This window comes from Ascaphus truei, chromosome 9 (assembly GCF_040206685.1).
Source record: "Ascaphus truei isolate aAscTru1 chromosome 9, aAscTru1.hap1, whole genome shotgun sequence".
NCBI lineage: Eukaryota > Metazoa > Chordata > Amphibia > Anura > Ascaphidae > Ascaphus > Ascaphus truei.
Window position 1 is genome coordinate 52,020,031 of NC_134491.1, and position 14,925 is coordinate 52,034,955.

Consider the following 14,925-nt stretch of genomic DNA (forward strand, 5'->3'; position numbering starts at 1 on the left):
TTCTTGCTTGAGCACTTCAGTGGTACAGATCAGATACAGGAAGTCCTTGCACCACTGTAGAAAGCTGAAGTACAGCATCTCCTGCACCGGTCATTTTCCTGCTGATTTAACAAAGTCATTTGAACAAACAGCTGAGGAGTAAACCCATGTGACACGGAGTGCGAATCTGTATCAGCATTTATTAGCTCATTCTTAATACTGTATGTATCACAAGTGGTCCGGTTTCTCTGGGACACACCTGGCTCTCCAGTTGTATACTGTACTATGATTTTTAACACGGTAAAAAATTTTTTTGCAAAATGTACCACTGTAAAAAAGGCAAAGAAGGGTGGGGGTCCGTGATTGTCCTTCCATGAAGTAACAAAGGAGGGAGAGGGAGTAGCGGTAACAACTACATGGTAACGTGTTATTTTTAATACTCCCATTTGTATTGAAAATGTTCCTTGCAGACATGCATAATCGAGCATTTTTGGGGGGAGGATTACAGAAAGTAAGAGGGAGGGAATGGGTTGGGTGTAGAGTCTGGTTGAATACATATACATCCTATGTCCTATACACACGGTCCTGTATGTATCGCCAGGTTTGAAGGCTCTTTGTAGGACTCATTTTTGGGCTTATGCGCGTACTACGTATGATACCTTTTTATTGGACCAACAAGTAGTTCTGTTACAAGCTTCCGAACCTCTCGGGGCTCTTCATAAGGTTCGCCCTGACCTGAGAGGTTGGAAAGCTTCTAACATATCAACTACTTGTTGGTCCAATTAAAGGTGTCATACCCCCTCCTCCCTCTCCCTCCTTTGTTACCACTGTGAAAATGTAAGACATTCAACCGTCTTTTGTGACTATGATAGAATTGTTATATAGGGTGTAGCCTATTCTCTTTATTTGTGGGTGCCTGGTAACTGGTATCTCTTGTACTGAAACATTCACCAGTTCTGCCCTCGGGTGTAATTTTTTCTCGGTTGAATGACATCCTCATGGTGCAGTCTCCCTTAGCATTCATATTAAAGGAGCAATCCATGCAATATCCTACATGGGTGGTTTAAAAAAAAAAAGTAGTATTGTAAATACTTACATTATTATTATTATTTTTTCAGCCAACTCTTAATGCCATTTTTAATTAGTTTGAATATGCTGAACATCCTTTGATTTCTATAGCAGGTTTTAGCATGTCCCCAGCAGTGCAAGATTTTTGTAACACTTTCCTGTTTTTGATAATTTGTTGTCATTATTCCCAGCAGTTTGAGCTGCAAACTCTAGCAATAGATAATGTTAGCCTAGTAACACAAGAATACATTATAGCTGTTGAGTTACACTGACTGACGGATTGATTTGAAACAGGAAAGCAGCCATTTAGCGAACCCTGGGAAGCAGGAGTGTTGCTGATCAACTACAACAGAACTAATCGATCGGCATCTTAGGTAAATTGTTTTCAATAAAGGTAATAACCCAAAAAATCAATGGTACCCCAATCGGCTATTGGAATAAAGCTACTGATGTGAATACCCAAAGAGAGAGAATCCCACAATAGCACTCTGGTATACCAAAAAGATAAACAGTTTTATTATAAAATCACAAACATTTAAAAACGGTCTCCAGTGCCCTCACATACTATAGCAAGGAGTCCCTGAGTAATGGCTAATTCATATAACCCTATCATTCATAAGTAAAGAGTAATGAGGCAAACAGGTAGCCTCATACCCCAGCCGGTCCAATTAAGAAAATGGCGAAATAGGACAAATCCTCAGCAAACAAAGCATTAGTGTGTGTGTGTGTGTGTATATGATACGGAAATTGGGAGCCACGCTTTCATCACATAAGCGGGATCGCGTTATAATGGGGTTGAGGTGTGTGTGTATTCTCTCTCTGTCTCTCTCTCTCATATGGAGTAGTGATGACAAAGGTTAAGTTTAGGCCTTTTAAGGCGCTGCAGTGTAACCAAAATCCATTTGGAAAGTGCCTTAGTCAGACTACAATAAAATATATGTATGTAAATTCATGTTAATCAGTTTTAGAAAAATATAATCTCCAAGGGGAATTTGAATAGTAAATGATCTTTCTCAAAAAAAGTTTTATGTCTGTCTGTCTGAAAGATTGCGTTAGACTGTTGGGCTAGAAGGTTTATGGGTTTGGAATACTAATTTTACGTAACATTTTGTTCATAATCTCATGGCAAACTTAAATTCTTACAAACTAATTTGAGGTAGAGTGTGATGCTGCAAAAATTAGAAAGAGTTCCATCTGTAGCATATTATGAGCATAATGATCCAGATGACAATGGAGTGTCCAGGAGAGATAAGTAAATACACAATAGGAAGGGATATGTGTCTAGTGGTGTCCACTTGACAACCACAAATTTGACACAGTAATAAACACCTAACCAGGTATAAATGATTCAGGTAATAAAGTTGCACAGGTATACATATAGATATATGGCAGGGCACTGCGGCCCTTTACCTGTGTGCTTCTGAGGACACTCCAGACACCAGGGGCTTGCAGTCCAACCAAGGTATATTCCAGTAAATAGTTGCAGATGATGAACAGCACTTTATCCTGTTGCACGAAACGCGTAGGTGCGTTCGTGTGGTCCTGTTATTGTTTGTCTAGCCTGCAATAAACCTGACCTTATTGCCATTTTGGAGTTGCTCGCTTTTTTTCCTTCTCTTCGGTCAAGTCTGAAGTTGGATTCTTCTGGCTGTGCTGTTCATCATCTGCAACTATCTATTACAAGCTAATTTAAATGGTTTTAACAGAAGACGGAAGTTTGAGTTAAAGGTTATTTGATACTGCAGAGGATGTATTGGCGAGATCCAGCTGCAGTTTAAAAAAGAAAAAGGAATACATTTTATTTATAAATGTGAAGTCGTTTTATAAGTCTCCGTACAGACTCCTCTCTTTCTTTTTGTCTAAGCAGTAAATAAATGTGAAATACTTCTTATGCTTTGGTTTTATTAAGATATGGATTCTTGTGGTCCCCGGCATAGCTGGATTCCTTGCAGCTTGTGAACTTGTATTACACCATCATAAGCATTAACCATATACTGCACGGTAAACGCAAGTTTTTAAAAGCATATAATCCACTTCCCAGGTTGAGGACTTCTCTCCGTGTTGCTGTGAAAACGTAGGCACAAGAACTGTTGTTTATATTTATGTATGTAAATAGAAGTCAAATATTAATCATAACTTGCAAGGTCTGGCCACAGGGTAATTGGTTGAGATATTTTTGTCCCCTCATGCACTGCTTAATGATCCCCGCCTCCGTAGACAAACATTTTTTTTTTTTTACAAGAGTAACGATTTGTAGAAAGTTGAAAATCCTCAAATATTTGTTTTTTTTTGTATGACGCAACTGACCTTGCCCAAAAAATAAAAAATTGGTTTGATCATTTTTTGATAAAAAGGTTGTGTATTTTTTTTTTTTTTTAAATTAACTACTACATATTTGAAGAACCAAGTATCTCAGTACAAAATGTTATCTTCTGGTTTTTAAATTAAAAATTAGCACGGTGGTTGTTACATTTGGACTGAAAATGAAAGTGTTCGGATGGCATAGCATATTTCTGATCCGATGCCAGCAGTGTTCTGATTGGGACCAAGGGCTGCATATTTCTAGCTTCTGCTTTAAATCTTGCAGATGTATTGTAAAACTCAATTACAACTGTTTTGTTTCCATCCAACAATCAAGAAAGGTGATGAAGAACAGCCTGCAACAACGTCTCAAAGCTGCTTGAGGAAAAAAAAAAAAAAAACAATAAAACTCTACTCCTTGTAATATTTCATCTGTGGGCAGAGTTTGAAACTGCCCCCCGTAGGACACTGAGTTTTGCGTGGAGCTCCTCTGTCTATGTCATTAGACATTGAGCAAATTAAAGGTAGACCGCTTATGAAACTAAGAGATTTGCTTCCTCTCCGCCCACCTGGGGGTATAGTGTGGGCTCTGCAACTGCGAGGGGTCCCACGAGAGCCATAAATGCAGAGAATATGGAAAATGTTGAAAGGAACCAAGAGGAAGTCTGCTTGCATGGTGTAGTTACTTATATTAAAACTTGGCTGCTGTTCGAGCACACCACTAAATTAACCTCAAAAGCTGGCCATGACGGCAAAATGTCCATAGTAATTGTTTTTGTTGGCGTTTTACTTCAATATTAACTCATCGATCTAACATGAACCTCTGTGCTTGGAATGCTAGTCTGGCAATGTTTTTTTTTTGTACTTTTTTTTTTTTTATGCAATCATGGAAAAATATGTTTCTGCTCGGAGCAGTTGTCAAACAAGTTTCTTTCATCGACAATCAGACACAAGGCAGCTGAATGGGGCTGTTTAGTCTGGAGAAAATACCCAGGAGATTACAAAGTCACTGTAGGAAATGTAATTATACAGAATACTCTTTTTGTAGGGTGGGCTTAAAATGGTAAATCTCAATGTTTATCTGTATGAAAAATGAATAATATTACATACAAGACTTAAGTTAAAAAACAAATGAGTAGCAGGAAAGCCATAGTTAATCATCAATGTGATTTAATGTAGCGACATGTTTAACCACTTTAAAGTAAATGCATGGACTTAATTAAGGTAATTTGAATAGGCAGAAAAAGTTCTTGGAATGTCTATGGAATATTTACCTTCGGTATGTCATTTATTCACGATTCGGTGCCATATTTACAAAGATTCTGTGACTTGATGTAATTATCTCAGGGGAAGGCCTAACTTTTATGCTTGTGTTATAGAAACCATTGTATGTTCTGCTGTTCTGCTCTTTTATGATCCCCCATACCAGCTAATGTTAGACTGAGAAGAAGTGAGCATGAAACAGGTCTGTGCTCTTGATTTACTATTTAGTTTCACCATTTGGAAATATCTTTGTCATAGGTTCGTTTTAATGTTACCGTCCTGTTTCATTATCGGGTTTCAGTTAAATTGCCCAGCCAATGACTGTCTGTAGGAAGCTAATCGACCATTACCTCAAGCCATTTACATACCCAAAATGAAGTGCAGCTTCCAGATATATTCCAGTCCTCCTCCTCTTCTTCGACAGATTAGTACGGGAACACTTTCTGATGAGAAGCAATGCATTCGTTTAGAAGATGACAGTGCTAAGTCTATATTGTAAAGCAGAAGGACAGTACTGACTTTGCCCTTGTAAGTTTTTAAACAGTTCTACATATATATTTATATTTACTGAGTAATGGCAACCAATTGAAATGAGTGAATTTTCTCTTTGTCCGTCCTTGGCAGTACACACCTGTAGACGTATATAAGACTTCTCCCATCTTACAATTTGTCTACAATACCTGTTGAGTCCATTGGGGAGAGCAGTTCCTTTCCCCAGTTATATCCCTTGTTTGCTTAAACTATGAAAAAACATTACAAATGGCAGATTCATGGCTAAGAGGTTTATCTTTCTTCTTTTCCGTTACAAAATAACTTGCAATCTTTACCTGCACAATGTATGCGTTTCTTCAGTGGATGAAGAAATCTTTTAGTGACATTGTAATCAATTAAGGTAGAGTCGGTGCAGCCGGGATCAATGTATAGAGTCGTAATTTAGTGATTACCTGTATAAAGTGTGTCACAAATTAAGGAGCAGTTCTGCACAAAAGTGAACAGGTGTGTGTGTGTGTGTGTGTGTATGTTTAGTTATTTTGTACTTCATATCTACACGATAAAGGAAAAGTTTGTGTTTTAGTGTGTTTTTGTTTTACTCTTGAGCTGATATGTTTGGTGCTTTTCCAGTCATCAAAATTGTATGCTTAGCTTTGTTTACAAAGGGATAATGGTGCCATCAGTCAAACCAATATCTACAAGTAACCAATGGGCTTGTATCCAATGTTCCCAACAAGGCGATACATATTCGATTTTGAAAGGATAGAAATGAGTAAGATTGGTACTTTTGAGGGTGATTTGAATCGTTCTAAGGAAGCCAATTACATGGATAAGATCTTTCTAAAAAAAATGTTTGGCCTGCTACATTTTAGGTTATTAGAACAACGCTATAAATCTGCTTGTACATTAGATACCATTTATTTACTACGTTGTTAAAGCAGCAACCTTCCCCCAACACTTCCTTTGTTTGTTATTGTTGGTGTGAGAACCTGAGCTTCTGCCGGAGCTGAACACGCTATTTTCCGAGATACTTTCCGCTGAAGTTACCGGCAGCAAGTCTTACAAGTTTTGAAAGGGATTTTAATGGCTGTCTATTGGGAAGCTGCAACCGATGATGTTGCAGCTTCCCATTGGGGCAGCCATTTTGTTTCCCCGGAGAGAGATTTAAACCCGGTAACTCGCCGGTAAGTATCTCGGGAACCAGGGGTCCTGAAAACGCCAGATCTAATGCTGTTAAAATTATAAATAAATAGTGGAGGGTGGTACTAAACCCCAGGCCTTAAGACCCTCTGCCAGGTCAACAGGATCTGCCAGCTTCAGCACAGGTGGCTCAGCCACTGATTGAGCCGCCTGTGCTGAAGCAGGGATATTGTGAGAACCTGACCTGTTGGTGGCCCTGTCCTACTGTGGTGTATTGGATGTTATGGTGTGCAATGCTATGCTAAGTCAAGAAATACTCAACCTCTCAGGGCTACTACATCGTTTGGAAGACACTGAATAATTAGGGTTGGGATCGCAAACCTTTCAGCTTCAGTTCCAACGGCCATGGACTTTCTATATTCAGGTTACATAACAACTACTGAAGAGGCTTAAGGTGGAACTTGCAGCTATACAAGTTCTCTTAGAAACATTTGGTTTTATAGCATTACAAGCAGATTTATTGATGCACTGCAAAGAGTTAAACCACTTAGAAAGCCTGTTGGTTCTTCATGAGAGTTGAATTGCCGTTCAAAATAATCACATATCTAATAAATTTAATATGAATGAATAAAAAAATTAAAATAATGGAGGTCTTTATTTTTCCTAATGACTTGCGGTTGGACGTTGAACTTTTTGGTGTTTCCCCATCAGATATTCAAGCAAATCTCTATTCTGCAAGTAAAGCGCTAAGGCTACCAGGTTTAGTTCATGACAAACTAGTTTTATTCACCTCAGAAGAAATTCCAATATGCATTTTCTTTTTATGTGTTTATAGCATATAAAATGAAGTACGTGAAATATTACTTGGAAAGAATTCAGATATAAAAGCATTCTTCATTTTTAATCATACAACGAAACTGTTCTTTATTCAGGATCGAATTCAAACGTTATTATTTTTCTTTGCTACAACTGGATTTAAATGCAACCACATATTGCAAACCTTTAATGGGGGGAAAAGGGATGGTTTTCATTTTGTACAATTTCCTGTGAGACCTGGTCCTAAAGAAAGATTCATATTTACACAAGCTAATGTAGAAACAAAGTAAATGAGCTTTTCCATTTTATAGCCGTTTAACATGGTCATAACTCATCGATTTTGAAGACGATGCTCATGTTCTTAGTAGTGAAAGGGTGGGGGGGCCGTGTTGGTCCTTTCTTCCATGTAGTAACAAAGGAGGGAGAGGGAGTAGGATACCTTTTTATTGGACCAACAAGTAGTTATCATACCACCCACTCCCTCTCCCTCCTGTTACTGCAATTTATTAGTCAGACTGACAAACATGGAATTTGAGTTGAAGAAATACGTAGAACTTCATGATTTCAGTGGTTGTGATATTGATAGTCACTAAACGTAGAAAGCAAAGAGGATGTTGGAGTGTAACTAGCATACTAGGAGGTACGCCAGCGCACACTGTGCCCATGTGTGATTGGTTGGTTATTCCCAATACATGGCATGTTTAGGGTTCCGTGAAGAGGTTTATTAAATGTATGTATGTCTGCCTTTATTTATATAGCGCCATTAATGTACATAGCGCTTCACAGCAGTAATATACGTGACAATCGTATAAATAACAAATAATATAAATAACACACAAAGGGGAGAAGTGCTTCAGACATAAAAGTAACAGGAAAAGGAGTTCTTGATCCGAAGAGTTTACAATCTAATTTGTTGGTAGGAAGAACGTACAGAGACAGTAGGAGGGCGTTCTGGTAAGTGTGTCTGCAGGGGGCCAAGGTTTATGTGTGAGGTGTTGATTATCAGCCACGGTGCTGCTCCTATGCTTCGTTAAGCAGGTGTGTTTTGAGGTGGGTCTTAAAGGTGGATAGAGAGGGTGCTAGTCGGGTATTGAGGGGAAGGGCATTCCAGAGGTGTGGGGCAGTCAGTGGGAAGGGTTTACGGCGGGAGAGGGCTTTAGATACAAAGGGGTAGAGAGAAGACATCCTTGAGCAGAACGCAAGAGTCGGGATGGTGCATAGCGAGAGATTAGGGCTGAGATGTAAGGCGGGGCAGAAGAGTGTAAAGCTTTAAAAGTGAGAAGGAGAGTTGTGTGTGCGATACGGGATTTGATAGGAAGTCTGAAATTATAAGGGTTAGGTGTTCTCTCCCCAAAAGAAGTGCGCATGCGGTGTATAATCTCTGCTCATGACTGGACAGTATTTTGTACTGCAACTAGATTGCAACACAAAAACATACATTTTAAAATTATTATTCTTTTTAGTGAAAAAGATGGGTTTAATTTTGCACAATTTCCTGTTGGGCATGCTACACTGCAAGCCAATATAATTGTGCATACAGCAGTGTACCCAGGACATGTTAAGGCTGTTTAGTCAGGCTTCTCTTTTTAATGCTTTCACGATCTATACGTGTTTAATAAAAGTAGATGAAGCCTTTAAATTATTTTTGAATAATTTTACTACTAAAACACCAGGTAAATCAATCCTCTTGTAGTCATAAATGTCACGGAGAAATAATCACCAAATCAATTGTAACTGTTTTCTAAAAAACATATATATATATTTTTTATATTACTTAGCTGTAAACACTGTACGTCTGTAATTTGTCAGAATCGGGTTTTCGTTAGTAGAAATTTTCAATGACGTAATTAAAACTTTTTTGGCAGTGAATCAAAATCTAATAGACTGTGATGAATGGTTTAATAAGCGGGTTTCTACAACTTCTGGAGATGTAGAGGTGTGTTGGTTTCCTGTACGGGGTGGTGAGGAAGCAGGTGTGCTCACAGTCGGGAAACAAATGTGAGCTTATATTTTGAATTAAAAAAAAAAAAAGTGTAATCAGTATTTTGAAATTAAAATGTTTTCAAGTGTTATTTAAAATGAAATTTCTCTGTGTTAATATTTTCAGTGTAACACAATGCCGTGCACTGCTGTGTACTCATGTGATATGATATTCATGGGAGGTTTAAAAATGTGTACTTTCAACTTTGTGACTGTAACCTTCAACTTTGCCATGGTTTTGCTCATTTTCATAAACAATTGTGTACTTTTAAAATATATTTTTCAGGGTTTTTAAAAACATTTTTTTTACCCAGGATTGAATCAAAGGGGTCTCCGGCCCATTAATTTCCGCTCTGGAGACGCCCTGGCTTCCGTATATACTTACCTCTGTAGTAGGTGCCGGCAGCCGCTCGGCTACCAGAGATCACATAATGGTCGCTGTTTAAAGCGCCATGCGGGCCAATAGGAAGCTGTGACGTCATCCGGTTCGGCTTCCTGTTGACCTGCGTGACGCGGAAACTTTTTAAAGCCCAGCTAGCTCAGTCTGAGCGACTACCGGCACCCCCCTACGGAGGTAAGTACCTCCGAAATCAGGTGGTCCCCAGAGCTGAAATTAATGGGGTTTGGCTCTGGAGACCGGCTGTTTCAATCCTGGGTAAAATAGAAAAAAACATGGTTAAAGAGGAGCTTGGACGGCTCTTTTTAAACGCATCATTTCCACTAGTATTCAGTGCAATTTTTGGAGAAAAAACATTCCCCAGTAGTGTGAGGGAATGTAGGCCTACTGTATGATCCTGTATTTCAGTTGTTGCTTATTTATCTCTGTCACTGTTCTGGCACTTAAGATAAATGTGTAAAGCAAGATACAGTTAGAACCACCAAGCTGTTTCACTTAGTATGGATATTTAATGACATCCCTGATGTAGCAATCCACCGTGGTTTATTTTGTGCACATGGCAAGCACACTGGTCTTACCCTCACTCACGGTTCCACAAGAGCAGTTGAGGTTAATCACTGTCTTCCTGCTGCTGTAAAATATTCACATGTACGGTACCCAGTGGTCGAAGTGGGTTAATTCAAGTTGTGATCCTGTGTCTGACTTCAGAAGAAAAAGCAGAAAGGCACAGAGGCCTCCTAGAATCCATCACTTTCTCTATAACTAGAAAGCCGAATGCTAGAGTTGCCAATATAAAAGTAGTGCTAATCTGTAACTTACAATGTAGTGGTCCTGTCTGTACCCTGTTACCGTCACACCTGGGACACTGCATGCACTCCTGGGAAATACACGTGTCTAGATTAGAAGTAGGTGAAAAACGTGGGAGGAAGCAGTCTGGTATCATTAACATGTGAGCAGGAATTATCTACATCAATAGGCAGTTTAATGTTGCATTCATTTCTGATATTGTGTGTGTGTGTGTACGTATGTGTGTACGTGTCTGTGTGTGCATATATAGATATATAGAGATCGATATATAGATATTTTTGTGTATGCGCACGTACATACATATATACACGCGCGTGTATACACACGTACACACATACACACACACGAGCAATACACACAATATCAGAAATGAATGCAACATTAAACTTCCTATTGATGTAGATAATTCCTGCTCACGTGTTAATGAGATACCAGACTGCTTCCTCCCACGTTTTTCACCTACTTCTAATCTACACGTGTATTTCCCAGGAGTGCATGCAGTGTCCCAGGTGTGATGGTACACACACACACACACATACACACACACACACACACACACACACACACACACACACACACACACACACACACACACACACACACACACACACACGTTGTTGTTGTTTTTATATGAGCCTTATATGCCTAATGTCCCTTTTTGAGGTAATAAATAGAACTGTACATAACAGTACTTTGTCAGCACGTTCTTGCTCTTTCCATCTTTTGGTTTTGCTGTTTCAGGAGCTTGGGGAGATTTATTATACTATTCAAAACAGTGTTCTCTCATACATCTATTTCCACTCATTAGTGTGCTGCTTCCATGTGCCTTCTAACAGCTGGAGGTGCTCAGGCACGGGTGTGTGCTATCAAGATGACTACCAATTGTCTTCTTCTAGATCAAGAGAGGCGAACTCCAGTCCCCAAGGGCCAACAACAGGTTTAAAGGATATCCCTGCTTCAGCACAGGTGGCTCAATCAGTGCTGAAGCAGGGATATCCTTAAAACCTGACTTGTTGGCCCTTGAGGACTGGAGTTAGCCACTGTACTAGATGGTCAGGTCTAAAGGAAAAAGCTAGTTATCTTTATGCTGAATTCATCTATAAAGACACACAGGATTATATCGGTCCCCCTAGTCCCCTGTACTTTGCTTTTGATGGTTCACCACTTAAGTCAGTCGCACAACCAATAATCAGGTAGGCCCTATAAAACAGAAGCCAGACTAGCACTGCTCTGCCAGAAGACAGAGATAACCGTGCTTGAACTGAACACCTTCCTCTTAGGACAAAAGTGACCTAATTTAAGTGACACATCTATTGGGCCTCACCTGGGTAACTGATACTTTTTTTTTTTTTAACCCAAATCTGACATCTACAAGTATTTAACATTTATTTTTTTAAGTTCGATTTGGGAGTGGTTTGATTTCCTCTGGCTGCTCCCGTTTGTGTTATGTCACTGTGTGATGTCACTGTGTGATCGATCAGCAAGCGCTTGTACAGCCAGAGTCCCCCCTCCCCACATCCACTTACCTATACCGGCTCTCTGATAAGGACAGGGGGTGGGATAGGGGCAAAGAAAGCACTTGATTGACAAACTTCCCCATTCAGAGGCCTTTAAGAAATCCAATGAAAGAGGGCCTGTATTTTCAACAATGAATTGGAGACACATTTGTGTATTACAGGCATACCCCGGTTTAACGACACTCACTTTAAGTACACTCGTGAGTAAGTACATCTCGCTCAATAGGCAAACGGCAGCTCACGCATGCGCCTGTCAGCACGGCCTGAACAGCAATACCGACTCCCTATCTGTACTGAAGGTGTGCGCAAGCGGGGAGACTATAGAGCCTGTTACAAATGTGTTATTTACATCAGTTATGCACGTATATGACGATTGCAGTACAGAACATGCATCGATAAGTGGGAAAAGGGAGTGCTTCACTTTAAGTACATTTTCGCTTTACATACATGCTCCGGTCCCATTGCGTACGTTAATGCGGGGTATGCCTGTACATGATACTCCGCTGTGACACTGCTGCTGTTTCTCCAACCTGTTCGTTCCATCTGCCATTTAATATAATTTTCATATGTATTGCTTCAGTCTAAGAAAAGAAAAAAATCCCTAAACTTTTCGTACAAGTGGAAAGAAAAAAGAATGGTATTAAAAAAAAAGTGATTTTTTTCCCCTAAAACTAGCAAATGGATACAATGTAATAAAAAAAGTGCTGTAAAAAGTCCAATGGGGGAGGGATTATCCCAAATAAATCCCACTGATAATCCCCAAACAAGCAAAAATAGACACCAGAACTCTCAGAGATTTTCTTCTATCTATTTAAGTTTGTGAAAAAATGAGGATACTAATGTATCAATGTATCGAAGTATGTCAATAAACAAAAATAGCATGTACATAGCAGCAAGTCCTGATGACAGCAATGTTTCGGGGGTTATACCTTTTTGGCGAGCTAATGTATAAAGTGCCCAAACATATCTATATATACCTTTTACAGCGACAGAGGTGCTGTCATCGTTCCTTCCTGCTATTTGGATATTAGAGGTGTCAAAATAATTGACTTAAACCTGCAGTTCATTCTTTCCAAGTCCCACTGTGCACGTGCAGATAGCGCGTACATCACTGTGCCCGTGCAGATAGCGCGTACATCACTGTGCACGTGCAGATAGCGCGTACATCACTGTGCACGTGCAGATGGCGCGTACATCACTGTGCACGTGCAGATGGCGCGTACATCACTGTGCCCGTGCAGATGGCGCGTACATCACTGTGCCCGTGCAGATGGCGCGTACATCACTGTGCACGTGCAGATAGCGTATAGCACGTACATCACTGTGCACGTGCAGATAGTGTATAGCGCGTACATCACTGTGCACGTGCAGATAGCGCGTACATCACTGTGCCCGGGCAGATAGCGCGTACATCACTGTGCCCGGGCAGATAGCGCGTACATCACTGTGCCCGGGCAGATAGCGCGTACATCACTGTGCCCGGGCAGATAGCGCGTACATCACTGTGCCCGGGCAGATAGCGCGTACATCACTGTGCCCGGGCAGATAGCGCGTACATCACTGTGCCCGGGCAGATAGCGCGTACATCACTGTGCCCGTGCTGATAGCGCGTACATCACTGTGCCCGTGCAGATGGCGCGTACATCACTGTGCACGTGCAGATAGCGCGTACATCACTGTGCACGTGCAGATGGCGCGTACATCACTGTGCCCGTGCAGATGGCGCGTACATCACTGTGCACGTGCAGATAGCGCGTACATCACTGTGCACATGCAGATGGCGCGTACATCACTGTGCCCGTGCAGATAGCGCGTACATCACTGTGCCCGTGCAGATGGCGCGTACATCACTGTGCACGTGCAGATAGCGCGTACATCACTGTGCACGTGCAGATAGCGCGTACATCACTGTGCCCGGGCAGATAGCGCGTACATCACTGTGCAAATGGGGTGTGATTTACAATTGTAAAATGTTGAAAATTATTTATTTTTAATACTTTGGCAGAAGTTGTTGTTGTTGTTGTTGTTTCTGTGCTTGTCCTATTTCACATTTGCGAATGACTCGCGGTTGCGATGTGTTAAACTATTATATGCTATACATTTTTCATTATTTCCTCGGTTTTTACTATACAATTACATAAAAAAATTTTTTTAAACCTTTCTAATTGCAGTTACAATTAGGACATATTTAAAACCAGAGACAGAACATGAAACACAGACAGAGCTCAGAGCACATCCAGTGAAACCTATACACGGTACAGTGCCTAAATATACAGGTATAGATATCTATTAAATAAAATGGTCTTTTAGTTTAACATTTTGGCCAAAGTGTTGTAAGCCCCTGAGCCACTACACGACAGACCACATCTCAAGGGTCCCTAACACTAATATAAATTCTTAATAACCCGTGCATTACCAGGAAGAATGATTTATAATAAATCTGTAAAAATTAGTTGCATAGTTCTAAGTCTGATTGAAGCTTTTATTAACCTGTACATTACCAGGAAAAGCACTCTGTATTAGATTTATCACAATCATACTGCAAGCAAGCAAGTTCCCCTGAGAGTGGAAGATGCTATGGAGTGAGCTTTTAACCATTTAAATGTGGGAGGGGGTGAGCTTCAATTAGGTAGGAGGTTGCCACCCTCCAATCAGCTAAGACCAGCTGAACAAGAATTGTCCTGTATGTTTTACAATTAGGACATAAACACAGAATTTGACGGCAGATAAGAACCATTTGGCCCACCTAGTCTGCCTGTGTATCTGCTATAAATCCGCAGACCCCATTTGATTCGTGGCTTTCGTATTTAGGATAGCCTTATGTCCATCCCCATACTTTTTAAACTCCCCCTACCCCCTGTTTGGGGGCAGGGGGAAGCCATGAATCCACCATGTTGGTAAAGAAGTACTTCTGCACATATCCCCCTCCCCCGAGCCTCCCACGTCGGAGCACGACCTCTTATTCTAGCCTTCTCTTCCTCTGAAATATGCTTCCCTCTGTACTTTGTTCAAACCCTTTAAATATCAGAGTGTTACAGAAGTGCGATGCAAAGGCGCTTCCAAAAAAAATACACAAAACCGTAATAGGTCAGGTGAAATCGGCAAAATAGAAAGCTATTGAAGAGAAAATATCCATGATGCTCATCAATCGAGATCAATGAGGTA

General features: G+C 40.4%; 1 protein-coding gene across 2 annotated transcripts in view; it reads left to right on the plus strand.

Moving 5' to 3' along the window:
* Positions 1 to 14,925, plus strand: part of MNAT1 (MNAT1 component of CDK activating kinase) — a 100,372-nt gene that overhangs the window by 73,935 nt on the left and 11,512 nt on the right. Inside the window, exon 8 of one of the 2 annotated variants that reach the window (XM_075614838.1) lies at positions 1,342 to 1,421. The exons of the other annotated variant lie outside the window; for it this stretch is intronic. Coding sequence (XP_075470953.1) covers positions 1,342 to 1,357 — 16 coding nt within the window. The 3' untranslated portion in view covers positions 1,358 to 1,421. Of the gene's footprint in view, positions 1 to 1,341; positions 1,422 to 14,925 lie in introns of those variants that run through there. 2 annotated transcript variants of the gene reach the window in all.